This window comes from Pseudonaja textilis, chromosome 1 (assembly GCF_049901715.1).
Source record: "Pseudonaja textilis isolate UNSWEBS1 chromosome 1, rPseTex1.2, whole genome shotgun sequence".
In the NCBI taxonomy this organism is placed as follows: domain Eukaryota; kingdom Metazoa; phylum Chordata; class Lepidosauria; order Squamata; family Elapidae; genus Pseudonaja; species Pseudonaja textilis.
In genome coordinates, this window is record NC_141990.1 from 7,703,467 (window position 1) to 7,726,492 (window position 23,026).

Genomic DNA, 23,026 nt, shown 5'->3' on the forward strand with positions numbered 1-23,026 from the left:
ACAATTTCTAGAGTCTTTGCACCTATTTTTTGTATGCCTGTGATAAAAACAATGGAGGGAGGCATGCCTTCAATAAAGGGGGATGAAACGGCAGGAAAAATACAGGGTGCATATACAGAATGGAAGCATTGGGGTATACCAATTGGTGTAAACATACGGTGTGCATACTAAGCTGGGCCTTTGGATCAATCGTCCAGAAACTTCCTTGAAGATAGCAATAGTAGTTAAGACTTATAGGCAGCTTCACAGCACTCTCTAAACCAGGGGTGTCCAACCTTGGCAACTTTAAGACTTTTTGCTGGCTGAGGAATTCTGGGAGTTGAAGTCCACAAGTCTTAAAGTTGCCAAGGTTGGACACCCCTACTCTAAACGGTTTATAGAGTCAGCATATTGTCCGCCCCATACAATCTGGACCCTCATTTTACCGATAACAGAAGGATTGGAAGGCTGAGTCAACCTTGAGCTGGTCAGGATCGAACTCCTGGCTATCAGATGTTCAACGGAAGAAGCAAAGATGAGGAAGTTAGAGGGAAGCCATGAAAAATGCTCCAGCGGGCTGGCAGGTCTGATACACGCACACGGAGTTTAAACAGGGACAAGATTGAAAAGTTGCAGTGAAGAAGACCTTTCAATAGAGAACACGAACATCGAGGGTGATGGCCAGAAGGTGCTTAGAGAACAGCTGGTTTGTTGTGTCAGCCGTTTTCTTTCCTTGCTTCACAAAAATAGAATAACAGAGTTGGAAGGGACCTTGGAGGTCTTCTAGTCCAACCCGCTGCCTAGGCAGGAAACCCTACGCCACTTCAGACAAATGGTTGTCCAACCTCTTCTTAAAAACTTCCAGTGTTGGAGCATCCATAACTTCTGAGTTAAGTCGTTCCACTGAATAATTGGACATGTTCTCAATGTCAGGAAATGCCTCCTTAGTTCTAGGTTGGGTTTCTCCTTGATTAGTTTCCACCCATTGCTTCTTGTCCTGCCTTCAGGTGTTTTGGAGAATAGCTTGACTTCCCTTTTCTTTAATAACAAATAACAGAATAACAGAGTTGGAAGGGACCTTGGAGGTCTTCTAGTCCAGCCCCCTGTTCAAGCAGGAGACCCTATACCAATGCAGGCAAATGATGGATAATTATAAGTTTGTGGCAGCTATCCTGTCACCCCAACAGTCCTTCTTTTCATTCAACCAGACACCCCCAATTCCAGCAACCCTTCTTCATCCCTTTTAGCCTCCAGTCCCTCCCCGCCTCACAATCAGGAGGCTGTGAGTTCAATCCTAGGTAGAGGCTACTATTTGGAATGGACTTTCTTGCTGGAGCAGGGGGGGTTGGACTAGATGACCTCCAAGACCCCTTCCCACTCTGTTATTCTATGGAATAATCTTAAAGGCCGGCTGGTTCACCGGCTGCTGAAGAGGAGGCGAAGGCACCAGCGTGGCAGAAAGGCAGCCGGGCGGGCAGGTCGGGGCCCCGGCTATAAGAGCCCGCGGCTGCCCCGAGGTTTGCCCCCCTTCCCACGCGTGGCATCCTCCGCTGTGGCCTGGCGCTGCTCCCCGGGCGGGAGAAGGCCCCACCCGCTGGCCAAAGGCAAGGGGAACTTTCACCCCTGCCCGGGGAGGGGGCCGCGGCGCTTCCCGGCCAGCCGAAGGGCGAGGCTGCCCTTGGAGAAGGAGGCGAGTGCGCCGGTCGGTTCCTCCTCCTCCTCCTCCCAGAGAAGCTTCGCCGGACGGGCTCCAGCGCTTCGGGGAGGCAGGAAGGGAGGGAGAGAGGGAGGGAGGGAGAGAGGAGGAAGCGACCGCGGTTGCAGGCAGGCAGGCAGGCGCCGGCAACCGGCTCGGCTCTGGGAGTCATGGAGCGCTGGAAGAACCGGGTGGCGCTGGTCACGGGCGCCTCGGCGGGCATCGGAGCGGCCGTTGCTCGGGCGCTGGTGCAGCACGGGTTGAAAGTGGTGGGCTGCGCCCGGAGCGTGGACAAGATCGAGGTAGGTTGGAAGGGAGGGGGAGGGAAGGAGGGAAGGAAGGAGGATAAAGAAGAAAGGAGGGAGGAGGGAGGGAGGAGGAGGAAGGAGGAAGGAAGGAAGATAAAGAGAAAAGGAGGAGAGGAAGGAAGGAAGGAAAGGAGGAAAAAGGAGGAAGGAAGGAGGATAAAGGAGAAGGAAGGAAGGAAGGAAGAAAGGAAGGAAGGAAGGAGGATAAAGAAGAAAAAGGAGGAAGGAAGGAAGGAAGGAGGATAAAGAAGAAAAAAAGGAGGAAGGAAGGAGGATAAAGAAAAAAGGAGAAGGAAGGAAGGAAGGAAGGAAGGAAGGAAGGAAGGAAGGAAGAAAAAGGAAGGAAGGAAGGAAGGAAGGAAGAGGGGGTAAGGAAGGAACACAGGGCGGAGATAAGGAAGGAGGGAGGGAGAAAGGAAGGAAAGAGAGGAAAAGAACGGAAGGAGGGAGGAAGAGGGGTAAGGAAGGCACACGGGGGAGAGAAGGGAGGAAGGCAGAGGGGAAGGAGAAAGGAAGGAAGAGGGGGAAGGAAGATAGTGTGCGGAGAGAAGGAAGGAAGGAAGGAAGGAAGGAAGGAAAGAAAGAAAGAAAGAAAGAAAGGTGCGGGGAAAAGAGGCGGGAGCATTTACAAAGAAAGGAATGTAGAGACCGAGTGAGCGAAGGAATGAATGAGCGGAGCCATGGAGGGAGGGAGGAAGCACCGCGGGTGAAACAGGCAGAGAGAGAAAGAACACACAAAAAAAAAACAGGAAAAGAAGGTGGATCCTTCTTTTTGGGGTGGGGGTCTTCTTCCTCTTTTCCGGTAAGACAGGAAGGCTTCAAGGGAGACTTCTGCCTTCCTTCCCTCCCCCCCCATTAACCACATACTCCCCCCCCCCGCTCCGCGCCCCCGCCAGGAGACGGCACGTGGCCTGGTGCAAAAATAAATAAATAAATAATAACCGGGGAAATCGGAGCTATCTGGTGGAGCATGTTAATGGGGGTGGATGGGTGGGTGAAATGGAAGGAAACAGCACCATTGTTCGCGAGGGCCGCCCCTCTTTGTTGGAGGGAGGGTGAATTTAGAAATCTGGGAAACAATGCGCCCCCCGGGTTTTTTTTTGTAGGGTACTTTTAAAGAAGCCATTGTCTTTGGAAATAATTCTAGACACGGGGGAAAAAGAAGAGAAGACGGGGTGGGGTTGGGTTTCTTTTTTTGTGGGGAGGGGGGTTTCATCTGGCAAGTGCCAGAGATCCACCAAAGCCTTTATTTGCACCCCCATTGTGCTGTCAGATCTCGTGTCTGTGTCTGTGTGTGTGTGTGTGTGTGTGACAAGTTCCCAGGGAGCCCTGCCATCTCTTAAAGATTTCTTGCTGATCAAAGCATGACACTCACTTTTTTAGACGGTGCAGATTGACACCGCTTTGCAAAAACAAAGTGACACCTTTAGGAAGTGTTTTTCCTCCCCCACCCCACCCCCCACCCCTCTTGTAGTTCTTCAAATATTTGAAAATCTGCTTTCCTTGGAAATCAGGGCCAAGCGTTTTTTCTTACCCTCCGGGATAATTAAAACACAACCAAAAGCGGGAAAAAAAATATATTTGGAGCATAGAATTTTCTTGCCAGAGAGACCCAGCTCTTTTATTTCTTGCGTTAATTGCATTATGGGCACTCCTGGCATCCTTCAGACATTTTGCAGAGGCAGTTTGGTCTAGTGTGGTTTAAGGTGCCCGAGTAGGAGGCGGTGAGTTCTAGTCTCACCTTAGGCATGTAAATTTAGGCAGCTTTTCCTTTTTTTTTTTAACCTAAGCCAGTATTTCTCAACCTTGGCTGCTTGGAAGATGGGTGGACTTCAACTCCCAGAATTCCCCAGCCAGCATGCTTTTAAGAGGTATGAACTTCAATTCCCTTACTGGCTGGAGAATTCTGGGAGCTGAAGTCTAATCAATTTAAAGCAGAGTCTCTGGTGAATACTGGCAGTTGAAACCCATATATCTTAAAGCGAGGGCCTTCAAACTTGGCAAGTTTAAGACTTGTGAACTTCAACTCCCAGAATTCCCGAGCTAACATGACTGGAGGAGGAATTCTGGGAATTGAAGTCCACAAGTCTTAAAGCTGTCAAGTTTGAAGACGTCTGTCTTAAAGCGTACTGGCTAGGGAATTCTGGGAGTTGGTCCACATATCTTAAAGGATACTGGCTAGGGAATTCTGGGAGTTGAAGTCTACCCATCTCCAAGCAGCCAGGGTCTAAGTTATTTATTTTATTTATTTATTTATTTGATTTGTCAATCACTTACAAGATAATAGGTATAAGTATAAACATAGTTATGAATGCATGAAATGGATACATATAAGAAAGATAAAAAGAAACAATAGGACGGTAGGCACGTTGGTGCGCTTATGCACGCCCCCTCCCCATAGACCTCTTACGAAAGGGGTGAGGTCAATAGTAGACAGTCTAAGGTTAAAGTTTTTGGGGTTTGGGGAAGAAACCACAGAGTCAGGTAGAGTATTCCAGACATTGACCACTTTTTTGCTGAAGTTGTATTTCCTGCATCATATGAATCATCCTCTGTAATCTTGTGGCTTGTATGTTATTTGTCTTCTGGTGCCGTCTTGGGCATTGAACAAGATTAAATCTGGCACCTTTTCCAATTGCAACTTGTCATCTCATCTCATCCCAACCCTATTTTGATTTGCATCTATTTAATTATTTCCTGCAATGCCTGCAATCCAGCTGACTCTTAAGAGACCAAATTCCACGAGGAAAAAGAGAAGCTGCTTTGCTTTACATTTTGTGGTCTTTCCAGTTTGACTTTAGTGAAAATGAACCGATCGAGTTTGCAGCTCCGGGGTGTGAATATGGCCTGTTTCGGGCCATTGGGGTTAACATTAACCACCGTTTAGTGGCTAAAATTATTGTACAGGTAGTCCTCGATCTACAACCACAATTGAGCCCAAAATTTCTGTTGTTAACCAGTGAGACATATCAGGGCTCCAACAAATCCACCCCCCATTCAAATCATAAGTCTCTAGCCCCATTTCTCAGAGTAAAGACTTATTATAGATTTATTAGGAGTGACCTTGTCGGCGTTAACTGGGTGCAGCTGACACTAAAATACATCATTCATTTCCCCCTTGACCCTGGTCTTCCCCCCCACCCCCTGGATGTATGTTCTCCAATGGGACACATCCATAGCCAAGAGTCATCAATCATGCTCTCCAGTAATAATCTTGTGCGCCAACAGCTTCGGCTGCCAAGGTGAGGCATTTAAGGAATGCACTGCTTTCCCCCACTCTCTTTCTGCTGGCAACTAAAAAGGAGTATTTTTTAGTGGACAAGACTAGTTAAATGAGTTTTGCCCCATTTTACGTCTTTTCTTGCCACGGTTGTTAAGTGAGTCACTAAGTTAGTAACCTAGTTGTTAAGTGAATCTGGTTTCCCCATTGGCTTTGCATGTTAGAAGATCGCAAAAGGGCATCACGTGACCCCGGGACACGGCAATGGTCATAAATATGAACCAGTTGCCAATCCTCTGAATTTAGATCACGTGACCATGGGGATGCTGCCAAGGTCATAATTATGAAAAATGACCATGTCAATTTTTTTTTGCAGTGCTGTTGTAACTTTGAATGGTCACTAAACAAACTGTTGTAAGGTGAGGACCAACTGTACCACTGTTTTCTTTTTTGCATTTCATCTTTTCTCAACCCGCCATCCGATACTTTGCAAAGAAAAGCAAGGCAAAATTAAAGCAACCAGGGATATCAACACAAGATCTTGGAGAAATTATGTGCTGGATTAGTGTGTGAGAGAGTTGAGAGATGTTTGGAAACTGAAACAGTATTTGCTGTGTGAGCAAGAAGGAGACAACAAGGAGCCTGGGCGTGGCTTAGCACAACTGTTCTGTACTAAAGCTGCTTGGTGCTGTGAAATGAAAACTGAATCTCCTCTGCTTGTGTTTTGCATTTGGAACAGATTTCTTTTCAGGTTGGGAGGGGGAGTAGAACTCCTTAGCATCAGAGCATGTTCATAATAATATAGGAAATCTAATGCTCTGATGGTCATTTGGAAAAATCCTTTCTGAGCAAGCACCTAGAAGCCAAGAGGAACATACATGCCAAATTTCAAGTTTGTAGGCTTTACGGTTCTGGAGATTTTGTGATGATGCATGAGCGGTATTTCACTTATATATATATATAAATAAAGTTATTATGGTAGAACCTTACATTTTGGGGGGTGGGGATTTCGAAGTGATGTATATAAATGTTCCCACAGCTTATTTTCCAAACCAAAACAATCTTGTCAGGCAGGTTGGGTTGAAAGAGAGGGACTGGTCTCAAGTCACCTAGCCAGCTTTCATGCCTTAGGGAGGCCTTAAAATTCACAGGGTCCCAGTTTTTAACCCAGCTCCTTAACCACTACATCCAAAAGGCTCTTCAGTGGATCCTGTTCCAAACAGGAGGTTGGACTAGATGACCTCCTTGGTCCCTTCCAACTCTATGATATTATGATTCTATCTAGAGAGTGTCCAGCTGGGGAAAGCTACAAAAACGAGATCTGTAGCGTCATCATATTGTTTTTAATGTTTTATACTTTAACTGGTTCTGTTTTATAGTTTCTGATATGATTTTATATTACATAATCTTTGATTGGAAGAGTTGACTGAAAGATGGACAGTTATCCAGGAAGTCCTCAACTTGCTAACACAATGGAGCTCAAACTTTTTGTTGCTAAATGAGATATTTATTAAGTGAGCTTTGCTCCGTTTTACATCCTTTCTTGCCACAGTTGTTGTGAATCACAGCAGTTGTTAATTAAGTAACATGGTTGTTAAGTGAATCTGGCTTTTGATCATGTGACCTTGGGGGATGTTTTAATGGTCATAAGTGTGAAAAATGGTCATAGGTCACTTTTTTCAGTGCCGTTATAACTTTGGTCGCTAAGCAAACTGTTGTAAGTTGAGGACTACCTGTATAAGTGCTATTTTTGAATAAATAAGATGCCTATTTTCTACATAGATGTAATACATTAATTTGGCCGTCCAGTCTCTAAAATTGGAAGAGCTGAATTGGTCATAAATGTGACTTCAATAGGATGCACAGATTAAGAAGAATTCTCTACAGCTTCTTGTGGCATAGCAAAGATGGCGTTAAAACAGTATGGGGGCAATTGTAGATTCTGTTTTTGTTAAAAAATATACTTGGAATATTAGGAGAATAAGAATAGGGATAGGATAGAATAGAAGAGTTGGGAGGGACGCTGGAGGTCTTCTAGTCCAACCCCCTGCTCAAGCAGGAAACGTTATGCCCGTGATGGCGAACTTAGGGCACACATGCCACAGGTGGCACGCAGAGCCATTTGTGCAGGCACGCGAGCCCCAGGCAAACTTACCTCACTGCGCATGTGTGTGCCTCCCAGCTGATTTTCGGCCTCGCAGAGGCTCGAGGGAAGCCTCTGCAGCCTTTGTAGGCCGAAAACCGGGCCCATTTCGTCACTTCCTGTATTTCCAGAAATACCGCAAGTGATGAAACGGGCCTATTTTTCGGCCTACAAAGGCTGCAGAGGCTTCCCTCCACCCCCCGGAGGGCGAAAATCAGCTGGGAGGCGCACACGTGCGCAGTGAGGTAAGTTTGCCTGGGGCTCGCGTGCCCGCACAAATGGCTCCCCAGACTCCAGGATTGGCCCATGTTCCTCCCCACGGTCCGACTCTGCTGCCGTCTCCGCAGGCGATGACAGACCACAACAGGAAGGCCCTCTTCTGTTAGGCCTTAACGTAGTCCCCAGAAACCTTGGCTCCAGCCTCGGAGGTTGCTTGGATATTTGTTTGTTTGCTAATTCAATTTATGTAGCCCTTTCTCTCGATAACACCACTCAGAGCGATGTAGGCAATTAAAAAAACAAAAGCTGCGGAAAATGAAATCTACAATATAATCAAACACGCTGCCCCAGAGGCAGTTCAAAGAACCGAAGGCCATAACTCACAACCGGCTGCCAATGAATTCTCATTTTAATGCCAGAGAACTATTAGATAGATCGGTAATTAGCCGCCTTGTGTTCATTTCCTTTCTGTGTCAAATGCAAATTAAATCACGTTTTGTTTTCCTCCTGACTCCCTTTCTTTCTTCCTCCTTGACGGATCTCCTTTTGAGGGGAATGCAACTCTAGGACTAGACTTTCTCCAAGAAGATGGGTGCCCCTTGCCACCCAAAAGTTTTGCAGGTAGTCCCCGACTTACGCCCACAACGGAGTCCCAGATTTCAGTGGCTAAGCGGGTCATTTGTTAAGCGAATTTTGTCCCAACAGTTGTTAAGTGAGTTTTGCTTCATTTTACATCCTTTCTTGCCACGGTTGTTCTTTGAATCACCGCAGTTGTTAAGCTGGTAACAGGGTCGTTAAGTGAATCTGGCTTCTCCATTGACTTTGCTTGTCGGAAGGTCGCAAAAGGGAATCGCGTGATCCTAGCATACTGCAACAGTCGTAAATAGGAGCCAGTTGTTAAGTGATTGAATTTTGATCATGTGATCATGGGGGATCACTGCCATGGTCATAAGTGTGAAAAATTGTCCCTTTTTTTTCCAGTGCTGTTGTAAAACTTCAAACAGTAATTAAATGAATGGTTGTTAGTAAGAATAGAAAGAAATGAGCTGGAAGGGACCTTGGAGGTCTTCTAGTCCAGCCCCTCCTCAAGCAGGAGATCCTATACCATTTCAGACAAGTGGCTGTCCAATCTTTTCTTTAAAAACTTCCCAGTGATGAAGCCCCCACAACTTCTGGTGGCAAGCTGTTCCACTGGTTAATTGTCCTCACTGTTAGGAAGTTTCTCTTTAATTCCAGGTTGCTCCTCTCCTTGATTAGTTTCCATCCATTCTTTCTTGTGTTGTATTCTAGTGTTTTGGAAAATAAATTGACCCCCTCTTCTTTGTGGCAGCCCCTCAAGTACTGGAATACTGCTATCATGTCCCCACTAGTCCTTCTTCTTTTCTCTAGACTAGCCAAATCCAAATCCGTTTTACGTGTTTTTGTCTCCCGGTCTTTAATCATCTTAGTCACTCTTTGTGATAACCAGGAGTGTAACACAAATGTAACAAAATCCAAAACATAAATAAATGTTCTTTAATGCCTCCAACTTGGCCCCACTGTTCAATAATTCTCAGTTGGAGATAAAACTTACCAAAGACAATCTTCAAAAGAAAGCAATACAGTCCGAACTCAATGAGCCGATAGAGGTGAAATAAAAAACTGAACAAACTACAGTGAAGAAATTTCCGCAATGGACCAGGATAAGTAATTACCAAATTCAAGACACAGTCTGTTGGAAGGACGCCAACCAAGATAACTTCAGCCCAAAATAAAACACACTTTGCTTCTGGCAATGCTGTGTTTTAACCGTATCTCTTATATACTATTCTCCCCAGCTGCAACCAATGAGGGGAATCATGGCCGCTTCCTCTCTCGTAAGCCAAGTTGTTTCCTTCTCTCTTCCTCCCTGCGTGCCCTAGGATGGAGAGGGGATGGGCCTGGTTCTTCCTCTGACTGCCCAGCCGACCTCTGCCCTTCCCCAGCCTCCTCCACAACCTCCGGAGCCACACCTCCGGTTGTCCCTCCTATCCCTCAGAGTCCGACTCTACCAAGGGCATGACACTCTTCTTTGCACTTTTTCCAAAGTCTTAACATCCTTTTTATAATGTGGTGACCAAAACTGGATGCAGTACCCCAGGTGTGGCCTTATTGAAGCTTTATAAATTGGTACTAATACTTTATATTGCTCTCTCCCCTCTTTGGAAGAGCTTTATAGCTCCTGCTGCCTTAAGGAATTTCAAAACATCCTTAAAGATCCATCTCATCCTGGGCACTCCCCCTTTTTTTTTTTGAACTATTACCATCTGGCAGATGGCACAGGAAAATAAAAACAAGGACAAATAGGCTGAAAAACAGCTTCTATCCAAGGCAGTAACTCTGTTGAATTCTACTGTATAGTGCAGTGTTGGTGTGGTGTTGGGTTTTTTTTAATTCAATATGAGGAGTGTGAAGGGTGTATATTTGTGGTTGTTTTCGTGGTCATAGTGTGCACTGAGGATGGTGTTTGATTTCATTGTACAAGGTGCAATGACAATAAAGCAAAGTAGAAACGTGAGTTTGATTCGACACTTACGTTTATACAACCAATTATGATTCTACACTTATGATTCTACAACCAATTATATTAGCTTTTTTGGTGGGCACCGCACACTGCTGGCTCATTTTTAAGTGATTGTCCACTAGGACTCCAAGGTCCCTCCCACTGTTACCGTTTTTGAGCCAGGTTTTACCTATGGACCTTGTGCCTTTGATGTCTCCTGCCTAAATGTAAAACTTTGCTTTTCTCCACCTTAAAATTCGTTTTGTTGGATAGGGCCCAGTGGTGGGATTCAATTTCTTTTACTACCAGTTCTGTGGGCGTGGCCTGGTGGGCGTGGCAGGGGATGGATATACTGCAAAATCCCCATTCCCTCCCCACCCCACTAACCTGCTTTCCAGCTCCATTCTCCTGTGCAGGGCAACCACTGGTTCTCCAGAACTGGTCAGGACCTGCTGAATACCACCTCTGATAGGGCCCATTGTTCAAGTTTGTCAAGTTCTTTTTGGATCCTGAGCCTGTCTGTCTGTATATTGGACTATCTGTATATTCACGGTTTCGATTGAGCTGTTCTCAGATTCTCATGCACCTTGTTTCCCATCTGGTTTTCCAGGACTTGAAGGCAGACTAGGAACTTTATATTTGTGGGGTCTCACTTCTCCGGACCAGTTACAGATAGTCCTCAACTTAACAACAGTTTGTTTAGTGACTGTTCGAAGTTACAAGGCCCTGAAAATAGTGACTTAAGACAGTTTTTCACATGCTGGTTGTAGCATCCTCATGACCACATGAGCAAAATTCAGGTGGTTCACAGTTATGACGGTTGCGGTGTCCCGGGGCCATGTGAATCCCCCTTTTGGGCTCTTCTAGCAAGCCAAGTCAATGGGGAAGCTTAATAAAACGACCAGGGTTCAATTCACAGGTGTGGCAAAAAAAGGTTGCACAATGGAGCAAACCTCACTTTACAACTGTCTCACTTAGCAACATACATTTTGGGCTGGTCATAAATCAAGGACTCCCTGCTATGGAAGAGGTGGTGGAGGGTGTTTCAGTTCAGGTTGGCAAAGGGGAAATTTTTTGTTTGGTTGTTGAGAAGCAAAGTATTCAAAATCTTTTGGCTTTATCCAGGTGAGCTGTAGGAAGAACTGGATAAGGTGAGACGCCTCCCTTATTAGAAGATAGGTAAAATGCTGTCTTTCTGTTCTCTTGCCTATCACCTTAGGTTTCTCCTTCTTTTCCTGTTTCTCTTTATTTTCTTCTTTTGGCAACCTTCTTTTCCTCCTCCTCCTCCTCCCCTTTTTCTTCCTTCTCCATCACTTCTCCCTTCCTCTTCCCTTCCTCTTTTTCTATTCCTTCTCTTTCTCATCTTCCTTCTACATTTGTTCCCCTTCCTCTTTTCTTTCTTCTCTATTCCTTCTTCTTTCCCTTCTTTTTCTATTCCTTCTCTTTCTCTTCTTCCTTCTACATTTGTTTCCCTTCCCCTTCTTCATCTGCTTTCCCTGTCTTCTTCCTCCTCCTCCCCTTTTTCTTCCTTCTCCATCACTTCTCCCTTCCTCTTCCCTTCCTCTTTTTCTATTCCTTCTCTTTCTCATCTTCCTTCTACATTTGTTCCCCTTCCTCTTTTCTTTCTTCTCTATTCCTTCTCCTTTCCCTTCTTTTTCTATTCCTTCTCTTTCTCATCTTCCTTCTACATTTGTTCCCCTTCCCCTTCTTCATCTGCTTTCCTTGTCTTCTTCCTTCTCCTTCCCCTTTTCTTCCTTTATTCCTTCTCTACTTCCTTCTCTTCTTCTTTCTCCATTCCTTTCCCTTCTTCTTCCTTCTTGATCCCCTTTCCTTCCTCTTTTCCTTCCCCCTTTCTATCCCTTCTCCATTCTTTCCCATTCCTCTTCCAATTTTTCCTCCTCCTCCTCCTCCTCCTCCTCCTCCTGCCAATGAGGGTTGCAGACTCAAGAGGACAATAATTTCCCTTCTGGATTTGGAAATGACAGCGGGTACCATTTTGCTACTGGCACTGAAGTGTTAAGTGGTTATGTGTAGCTGTTAATTTAACCAGGCCGTTAAGGAGAAATTGTCAACATTAAGTCATTTATTAATGACTTCTCCTGCTGGGTGGTAAGATTCTTCATAGGTTGCCAAGGGGGCCTAGAGAATTCTTAGCAGAGAGTTTCTTTTTTCTGTGCTTTGCCTCCCAAGCCGGCAAGCCAAAGGTGCATTGATCAGCAAGAACCATTTTCATTTTGCACCATGTGATACAGCAGGGGTGTCAAACTCAAGACCTACAGGCTGAATCTGGGCCACAGGGTACTTAAATCTGGCCTGCGGGCCCAGCCTGGAAATAGCAAAGGACTGGCTCCCGGTCTGCAGTGGTGGGATTTATATGTAATGACGGTTTCAATGTCCCCGGGGTCACGGGATCAACTTCTGCGACCTTCTGAGGGAGCAATGTCAACGGAGAAGCCAGATTCTCAACTGTGTTACTCACTTAACAACTGCAGTGATTCGCTTCACAACTGTGGCAAGAAAGTTCGTAAAATCGGGCAAAATTCACTTCACCCATGTCTCACTTAGCAACATAAATTTTGGGCTCGGTTGTGGTTGTAAGCCGAGGACTACCTGTAAATCATAATGGTCATTAAGTCAATGGGGAAGCCAGATTCACTTAACAACCAGGTTAACTAATTTAACCATTTCAGTGATTCGCTTCACAACTGTGGCAAGAAAGGTCGTAAAATGGGGCGAAACTAACTTAATAACTGTCTTGCAGAAATATTGGGCTCAATTGCAGTTGTAAGTTGAGGATTACCTGTAACTTGGTGGGGTTTCATTGCTAGATAAGTGCTTGGAACCCTAGAATCCTGCCTAGGAAGGAATTCTTAGACCAGGGACGTCCGAAGTTGACAACTTTAAGACCCGTGGAGTTCAATTCTGGGAGTTGAAGTCCACAAGACTTAAAGTTACCAAGGTTGGACACCCCTGTCTTATGGTCCCATCGTAGATCAACAGCCCTCCAATCTTTGCTTAAAAACTTTCTGTAAGGCCTTTCTGCTTCAGCTATCTTCTCAAGGAAAGCATGACTCTTGAAACAAACGATATTTCAAAAAGGAACTTTTACCGACAGAAGCGATTGCAGAGAAGTCAGGCAGGATCTGTAGATTCTTTAATGAAGCCTCAAGCTAATTTCCCCTGTTCAATCTCCCTACCCCCCCACCCGACCAGTGCCCCATGTCCACCAGTAGCTAACATGATGCCACAAAGCAGTGGTGGGATTCAAAAAATTTGACTACTGGTTCTGTGGGTATGGCTTGGTGGACGTGACGTGGCTTGGTTGGGTATGGCAGCGGAAGGATACTATAAAGCAGTGGTCCCCAATCACCGGGCCCCAGACCGGTACCGGTCCGTGGATCATTTTTAACTGGGCTGCCGGTTTGCTTGGGCGCCGCCATCTTGTTTCGGCGGTGCTTGAGAAAGTGCTTCTGGGTGAGCTTGTCGGTCGTCGGTTGCTGGAAAGCGGCGCTTGGGTGCTGAAGGAATCCTCGCGCCTTAGTTTCGTCGAAGGGGGGGCGGCTTTGAACAAAGAGCTGTCCCGATGGCGGTGGAGTCTCGCGTTACTCAGGAGGAGATTAAGAAAGAGCCTGAAAAGCACAAAAAAGGTACAAAGGAGGAGTTGAAGGTGGCAGGGAGAAGCGGGGGATGGCTGGCCGTCCGGTCGCTCGGCTCGCCTTACCTTGGTTGTCCGTGCCGATGCCGGTACCGGTCCGTGGATCATTTTGTGATGCCAGTATCGGGCCGTGGTACAAAAAAGGTTGGGGGCCACTGCTATAAAATCTCCATTCCCACCCTACTCCTGGGAGAAAGATACTGCAAAATCTCCATTCCTTCCCCACCCCCCTAACCTGCTTTCCAGCTCCGTTCTCCTGTGCAGGGCAACCAAAGAAGACCCAGCCAATCAGCTGGGACTCGGGAGGCAGAGAATAAATAGGAGTGGGGCCAGTCAGAGGTGGGATTTGCCAGTTTTCCAAACTACTCAAAATTTCCACTACTGGTTCTCCAGAACTGGTGAGAACCTGCTGAATGCCACCTCTGCCCTGGTGCCTCTGCTAGCAAAATGGGGCGCAGGGGCTTCCTGCAGCACCCCATTTCGGCCAGCAGGGGGCTGCAGGAGGTGTCTTTCCAGTCTTTCCGTCCAGGGGGTGGGATTCAGAAATCCCAGCGACCAGTTCGCTGCCCACTGTCTGGGTGGGCATGGCCATGGTGGGTGTGGCCTACCGGAACTTTCGGGAGGGCTGTTTTTTCACCTTCCCCATAGTCCGGAGGCTTCCCTCAGTGCCTCTGGAAAGATGAAAACTGCCTCCCCCAGGCTCTGGAGGCCCTCCAGAAGCCAGAAACAGATCCATTTCCAGACTTCCGGTACTTCCGGGATAAGCCCGTTTTTCCCCCCCTCCCAGAATCTCTACGCGGACCCTGCACTTACCTGCATCGAAAATGGGTCGCGTGGAGACTTCGGGGAGGGGCGGGACAGGACGGGGTGGGCCAACCGGTTGGTTCAAATATCGGTTCAGCGAACCAGATCTAAATTTAACATCTGGTATGCCCGTACCGGTCAGAACCGGTAGAATCCCACCCCTGCATCCGTTCCCCTGGCCAGCCCATGTCCTCGAAGAAATTTCAGTGTGACCCCGCTGTGATACAGGATTTGGGAGCACAGTAAAATCAAGGATGAAGTGTCTTAATGTGGCCAAGCTCTCTGTCTGTCCTTGGGCTTATTTTTGCGAGGTTTTCATGTCCTACCTCACAGTTTGTTGTTTGTGAAGGGGAAAGGAAGCGTTCCCCACCAGTCAGCCAGAACTGAATAAGCCTCTTGGATGAGAAAGGGAAACGTTTTCAAAGGGAAAAAAACTATGCCGTTTGGAGTGGAATTGGGTCCAGAATCCAATTCAAACTTAATTTTCACTTTGTAAATCTTCACCCGCATTTATTTAACTTAACAACTGCAGCGATTCACTTAAGAACTATGGCAAGAAAGGTCATAAAAATGGGGTGAAATTCACTTGACAACTGCCTCGCTTAGCAACAGAAATGTTGGGTTTGATTGTGGTCGCAAGTCGAGAACTACCTGTAAGACAGCTCTCTGTGTTACAAGACACACAAGTGATGGGTGTATCCATGATAGGGATGGATCAAAGGTGCTGTTTATAGCCCCTACAAAGAAGGTGCAGTGTGAATAATTGTGGTTTTTCTTATAAGAGTTTGATGCAGAGAGAAGGCCTGGCAGGAAAATAAACCTAGTTACCCATCCTGGTCATTCTTTCCCAGAGAACCAGGGGTTAAAGAGGAGTTGATCCTTTTGTATTTGGAAATTTTAGGGTGCAAGTATAGCTGAGGAATAAATACAGGTAAGTCTTTGACTACAGGTGAGCCCAAAGTTTTAGCAAGGCAGTTGTTAAGTGAGTTTGGTCTCATTTTACATCCTTTCTTCCCACAGTTGTTAATTGAATCACTGCAGCTGTTAAATTAGCAACACGGTTGCTAAGTGAATCATGACTTTGCTTGTCAGAAGGTGGCAAAAGGGGATCATGTGACCTCAGGACACTGTGACAGAACACTGCTATCATGTCACCCCTATTCCTTCTTTTCATTAAACTAGACATACCAATATTCCAGCAACTCTTCTTCATATATTTTATCCCCCAGTCCCCTAATCATCTTTGTTGCTCTTCTCTGCACTCTTTCTGGAGTTTCAACATCTTTTTTTTTTTTTGGATCGTGGCAACCAAAACTGGATGCATCTATTAGTGGGGAAAAAAGACTTGGATTTCGGTACAGTTGTCAAAATCAATTCTGCTTAGGTCTGATTGTATCTGTGGCAAAATGCTGGCAGGTTCTAAAGGTCATTTAGTCCAACCCCTCCTCAGCTTAAGACTCTCCCATGTCTGACTGATGGTCTTTTACCTGTCAGCGTTCCAGTGAAACTCCCCATTTCATTCAGCACTCAGAAACAAAGTTCACCCTTTTAAATTTCATTAAATTAATTTAATGAAATTTAAAAGGAGAAAAATCATGCAGAATCTGATTTATATACGCTCTGTGGTTTTAAAGGGATTATTAAGCTTAATGTTTTAGGTGGTGATGTTAAATGTTTTAACGAGATTTAAAAGGGGTGAAAATAAATGAATTTATAACTTAGAGGTGGCGCACTTATATTGAGATTTCAGGGGGGAAACCAATTTATAGAAGAAGTGTCTTTTTTGTAATTAGGTACTTTAAGTAATTAAGGTAATTTAAGATGAAATATTACAAACGTGACAGTTAAAAGTACTAAAGTATAATGATTATGAAGTTATCATAAGTGAATTAAATAATGAGATCAATATTTGGAATAATACAATAAAATAGAAAATGTATAAAAGCACTATTAAGATAAGGAATTGGATATAAAAATTTGAATATAGTCATATTTGTATGTATATGTGAAACCTGCAATCATGCTGTTCACTAAAAAGAGACATTAAAATATGGAAAACTGAATCAAACGTGTTTAAAAAAAAAGAAAGAAAGAAAGTTCACCCAAGTCAGAATTTACTGAAGAAGTCATACTGGCACATTTGGGAAAACCCAAATCTGAGAGTTCTGAGTTTTCCCTTCCCAATTGAAATTCACAAACCCCACCCCCTGCACCCATCAATACATTACATGGCCCAATCAATCATCGTCCCAACTGAATACATTCATCCAGACACTCCTTCCCAGGTGCAGGGTGACTTGTCCTTGACTTTGTGAGAAGAATGTTGTTGAGCCTAACTTTCTACCACTCTATGCCATTCCCCGCTCCCAAATTCCCAGGCACTAAAATGTGGCAGCTTTGAGCTTCTAAGTAAAATATGGCTTCCAAAGCTGACTGTGATGACCCGGAGCATGACACAAAAAATAACCAAGTCACAAAAGTAGAATAAATTCCCTTTAATGCCTCCAACTTTGCCCCAATGTCCAATTATCCTCGGCTGGATAACAAACTCTTCAAAAAAACAGTCTACGAGAATGCAGTCCGAACCCAAAGTAAAGATAATTAGAAATAAAAAAAAACCAACACAAACCACACTGAAGGCCAGGATGATAAATTGCAGACTTCCAAAGGTTAACGCAACACCCACAGTTGGGTTGACGCCAAAACCCAGATAAGCCTTGACCAAGATAATGCACGCTTTGCTTCCAGCAAGGAGCCGTGTGCAAACGCCCCACTTATATCCTGTTCTCCCAGCTGCAACTAATGAAAGGGATCAGGGCCGCCTCCTCTCTCGTAAGCCACTTTGCTCCTCCCTTCTCTGTTCCTCCCTACGTGCCCTAGGACGAAGAGGGGATGGCCCTGGGTCTTCCTCTGAATGCCCAGCCGGACTGTGCCCTTCCCCTGTTTCTTCCACAGCCACCGGATCCACACTCCCACTCCTTGTCAGCTGCTCAATCGCCCCCTCAGAATCAGATTCCAACAAGGGCATGACACGGACACTAACCTTCTGCTTAAATCCCTTTCCTGAATCTGTCTGCTCTACCACTAGAAGAATTCCTCTCACAGGTGGTCCTCAACTTATTTGTTTCTTGACCATCCAAAGATACGATTAGCACTGAAAAAAGTGACAACCGATCCTTGCACTTACTTACTTATTTACTTACTTTATCTTGGTTTGGTTTGGTTTGGTTTTGCAATTTATGTATAACTTGCAATCATTCACACCATTCTTCCTGCAAAACACCAACTGCCTTGGACTTTGCTACGTTCCTTTTACAATCTTTCCCCTTCGTTGCATCATACTGTCTATCATTCATTGTAGATCCTTGGGCCAGCCAACAGCACGGCATTGTCTGATAAAAAGCACATGCACATTTAAGTTTTCTGCTCACACATCCCTGCTATCACCATAAACAATCCTTTTATTTTTAGTCACACTGGGGTATCAAATAATTAAGGGGACATCATCTTTACGTCTTTACCACTCTGCTCAATGCTGAACTACACGTAACCCTCAACTTAGCGACCACTGATGAGCTCAAAATTTTGGTTGCTAAGTGAGACAGTTGTTAAATGAGATTTGCCCCATTTTAAGACCTTTCTGGCCATGAATCCTCGCAGCTGTTGAATTAGTAACTATCTGGTTTCCCCACTGACTTTGCTTGTCGCTAAAGGGGATCCCATGACCTTGGGACACTGCAACTGTCGTAAATATGAGTCCATTGCCAAGTGCCTGAATTTTGATCATGTGACCATGGGGATGCTTCAATGGTCGTAAAACCGGTCCTGTCACTTTTTAGTGCCGTTGTAACTTTGAATGGTCACTAAATGAACTGTTGTAAGTTGAGGACTACCTGTGTTCATTCAGCATTCCACTGACTCTCATTCATGCCCTATTTTCATTATAAAGATATTCCTCAATTTACGACTTCAACTGAACCTGGAATTATGGTTGTGTGTCATTGCAATTGTAAGAAGGGGCATTATGTGGTTGCACCTGATGTTTTGACATTTTTCTTGGCAGTTAACTCAACATAGCAGTTGTTAAGGAAATGCCATGGTAATTGGAATAGAACAGAATAACAGAATAGAATAACAGAGTTGGAAGGGACCTTGGAGGTCTTCTAGCCTAACCCCCTGCCTAGACAAAAAACCCTTTACCATTTCAGGCACATAGTTGTCCAATCTCTTCTTAAAAAACTTCCAGTGTTGGAGCATTCGCAACTTCTGGAGGCAAGTAGTTCCACTGATTAATTGGTTCTCACTGTCAGGAAATTTCTCCATAGTTCTAAGTTGCTTCTCTCCTTGATTAGTTTCCATCCGTTGCTTCTTGTCCTGCACTCAGGTGCTTTGGAGAATAGCTTGACTTCCTTCTTCCTGGTGGCAGTCCCTTAGATATTGGAACACTGTTTAATTGAATCCATTACCTAGTGGGCATTTTGGGCCGGAAACCGGAAGTAATTGGAATTATGATCGAAAGTCATTATCGTCATAAGTTTAGGTAGTATGTGGCCAAATCTGATGGTTTGATGTTTTTGTTAGAAGTTAAGCTAAGAGTTATTAAGCAAATGCTGTGGTCATTTAGGAAATCCATTTTACCCAATGGGTGTTTTGGGGCAGAAAACAGAAGTAAACATCAGAAACTTGCAAAAAAAAACCCAACCCATTGCAAATCCTGGTCACGTGAGCTCAGGATGCTGCAAACGGCCGTAAAATTGAGCTGGTTGGCAAGTGTCCAAAATGTGATCAAGGGACCAGGGATGTTTGGGTAATCATTGTAACTTCAGTATCAGGTTGTAAAGTAGCCTTTTGGGGGGGGGGGAGGTGCATCATAACTTGGAACAATCACTAAGCGACAGGTCGTAAGTTGAAGACAATCTGTATCCTGCACCTGTCCAAGGACAGGAAGCAACAGATGGAAACTAATCAAGGAGAGACCCAACCTAGAACTAATTTCCTGAGAACAATTTCTTGGTTTTATTGTATTGCGAACAGTTGCTGGGGTGCATCCACTGTTTCGTTGTACTTGTACAATGACAATAAAGTTCTTCTAATTCTAATTCTAACAATTAATGAGTGGAATGACTTGTCTCCAGAAGTTGTGAAGGCTCCAGCACTGGAGGCTTTTAAGAAGAGATTGGACAACCGTTTGTCTGAAATGATTGCAGGGCATTGGTGGCTAATCTTTTTGGGCTCCTGTGCCAAAAATTGTGCACATGAGGAAAGCTTCTGCAGGCTTTGCAAGCCGAAAAATGGGCCCATTTAGTTACTTCCGGTATTTCTGGAAATACAGGAAGTGACAAAATGGGCCTATTTTTCAGCCTGCAAAGGCTTTTCTCAAGCCTCCGGCAGGCCGAAAAAGGCCTCAAACAGGCTGAAAATCAGCTGTGAGGCACGCGCATGTGCAGTGAAGTAAGTTTGCCTGTGGCTTGTGTGCCAGCACAAATGGCTCTGCATGCCACTTGTGGCACACATGCCATAGGTTCTCCATCACGGTTGTAGGGTTTCTTGTCTGAGCAGGGGGTTGGACTACATGACCTCCAAGGTCCATTCTGTTCTATTCTGTTCTGTTCTGTTCTGTTCCGTTCCATTCCACTCCACTCTATACAGCAACCAACTTTCCACTTCATATTTGTGAAAAATTCTGAACCCCCACAGTTCAAATTTTACTCACTTTATCATATACTTTCTGCAAATCAAGTATCTTTCTCCCCTTACACATTTTTCAGTGACCTGCAAAAGAGTTAAAAACCTGATTTTCACATCCTAAGTCTCATTGTTCTTTCTATCTTCCCTTCCACACATTGCCTGTCTCAATCTTTCTTCAAGCAAAATTCTGCCCAGTTCTTCCCTTTAGCATATGAATATCCCTTTAATTTTTACTTTCACTTTGTTTTTATCTTTTCCTTTTAGTATAAAGTGACCGTAATACCATTCTTTTCAAACATTAAGCACCCATCTTTACTGGGATTTCAAAAGGCCATGACAACTTTAAAAATTCCCTTTTCTTCTTTTCCTTGTTTCCATCTAGGTTTGTTTTCCCTGCCATCTTTGTTCCTTTTGTGGGGGTTTTATGTTGTTTCCTTGTTTTTAAATGCATTTTAACAATTGGTAAACTGCTCAGAGCCTCTGGGAGTCAGATGGTATGTACAGTTAATAAATTATTATGTTTAATATTGTATAGTGCCGTAGCCACCAAACAAGCCAACGCAGTCCTATACTGTCTAAATAGAGGGGTAGAATCAGGATCATGGGAAGTGCTAATACCACTTTATAATGCCTGGGTAAGGTCAGACGTGGAATGCTGCATCCAGTTTTGGTCGCCACGATGTAAAAAAAAGAGGTTGAGACTCTAGAAAGAGCGCAGAGAAGAGCAACAAAGAGGATTAGGGGACTGGAGGCTAAAACATGAAGAATGGTGGCAGGAATTGGATAGGAAAGGAAGGAAAAGGGGTGACATGATAGCAGTATTCCAGTATCTGAGTGGCTGCCCCAAAGAAGAGGGAATCAAGCTATTCTCCAAAGTACCTGAAGGCAGGACAAGAAGCAACAGACAAAAACTAATCAAGGAGAGAAGCAACCTAGAGAACTAAGGAGAAATTTCCTGACAGTGAGAACAATTAATCAGTGGAACAACTTGCCTCTGGAAGTTGTGAATGTTCCATCATTGGAGGTTTTTAAGAAAAGATTGCACAACCGTTTGCCTGAAATGATACAACGTCCCTTGCTTGAGCAGGGATTGGACAAGACTCCCTTCCAACTCCATTATTCTATGTTCTATATACAAACTGTACTTATATTTTAGTATTTCTCCAGCTACCTCATTCACACCTGCAGCCTCACTGTATTTTCAACAAACTCGCAGCATTTATAGTTTCCTTCCCTTGTTTGTTTTTCCTTGGACACGGTTTCTTTCAGTTCTATTTATTTTTTTATTTTTTTGTAATACTGCAGTATTAATAACTATACTGTTATTGTGGGGAAATCCAGCATTACCTATAAAGTCTAAAACGCTCCTTTCGGCATTCCTTTGCCTCGATTTTATCTCAGATCATTTCATCGTTTTTATTTTTTGTTCCTTACAGTTCACTGGAGACAGGCCTCAGCCTTGAAATTTCCCTCAATAATTTTAGGATGGATATAGTTGGGGCCTTAAAATCAGAAATCTGATAGCATTTGTTCTGGCTAACAACTTCTAGAAAAAGGCCTAATATGCATAGAACTGGTGAGGTGTAGTGGTGAAGGTGCTGGCTTAGAAACCAGGAGACTGTGAGTTCTAGTCCTGCCTTAGCCATGAAAGCCAGCTGGGTGACTTTGGGCCAATCACCAAGAGACAGTGAGTTCTAGTCCCCCCTTAGGGATGAAAGCCAACTGGGTGACTTTGGGCCAATCACTAGGAGACTGTGAGTTCTAGTCCTACCTTAGGGATGAAAGCCAACTGGGTGACTTTGGGCCAATCACTAGGAGACTGTGAGTTCTAGTCCTGCTTTAGCCATGAAAGCCAACTGGGTGACTTTGGGCCAATCACTAGGAGACTGTGAGTTCTAGTCCCGCCTTAGCCATGAAAGCCAACTGGGTGACTTTGGGCCAATCACTAGGAGACTGTGAGCTCTAGTCCCGCCTTAGCCATGAAAGCCAACTGGGTGACTTTGGGCCAATCACTAGGAGACTGTGAGTTCTAGTCCTACCTTAGAGATGAAAGCCAACTGGGTGGCTTTGGGCCAATCACAAGGAGACTGTGAGCTCTAGTCCCGCATTAGCCATGAAAGCCAACTGGGTGACTTTGGGCCAATCACTAGGAGGCTGTGAGTTCTAGTCCTACCTTAGGGATGAAAGCCAACTGGGTGGCTTTGGGCCAATCACAAGGAGACTGTGAGCTCTAGTCCCGCATTAGCCATGAAAGCCAACTGGGTGACTTTGGGCCAATCACTAGGAGGCTGTGAGTTCTAGTCCCGCCTTAGCCATGAAAGCCAGCCGGGTGACTTTGGGCCAGTCACTCCCTCTCTCTCTCAGCCCAACCCATCTCATAGGGTTGTTATTGTGGGGAAAACAAAGAGAGTGTCAGGGCTCCAGCATCCACCCCCATTTAAATCATGAGTCTCTAGTTGGAGTTTAAAACTTGAAGAAGATTTATTAGGAGTAAGCATGCCGGTACTACCTAGGTGTAGCCGACTCTGAGACATATCATTCATTGTCACTCTTGAGCCTGGTTTTCCCCCACCCCCTGGGTGTATCATAATTCATATTCTCCAATGGGACACATCCATAGCCAAGAGCCATCAATCATGTTCTCCAGTTAGAATTTTGCACAGCAGCCTAGAAACTATCTTTGAAAACATTTATGGAATGCAGTTTTGATTTTGCAAGCTGCTGCACTGCTCCCCGCTCCCTTTCCGTTGGTAACGCTAAAAGACCAGAGAAATATCTTTATGAGTTGACATG

General features: G+C 44.9%; 1 protein-coding gene across 1 annotated transcript in view; it reads left to right on the plus strand.

Moving 5' to 3' along the window:
• Positions 1-1,507: 1,507 nt before the first annotated feature.
• DHRS11 (dehydrogenase/reductase 11) overlaps positions 1,508-23,026 on the plus strand; it is a 42,367-nt gene continuing 20,848 nt past the window's right edge. Inside the window, exon 1 of the mRNA XM_026710275.2 lies at positions 1,508-1,977. Within this exon, the coding sequence (XP_026566060.1) occupies positions 1,846-1,977 (132 nt within the window). The 5' untranslated portion in view covers positions 1,508-1,845. The remainder of the gene's footprint in view (positions 1,978-23,026) is intronic.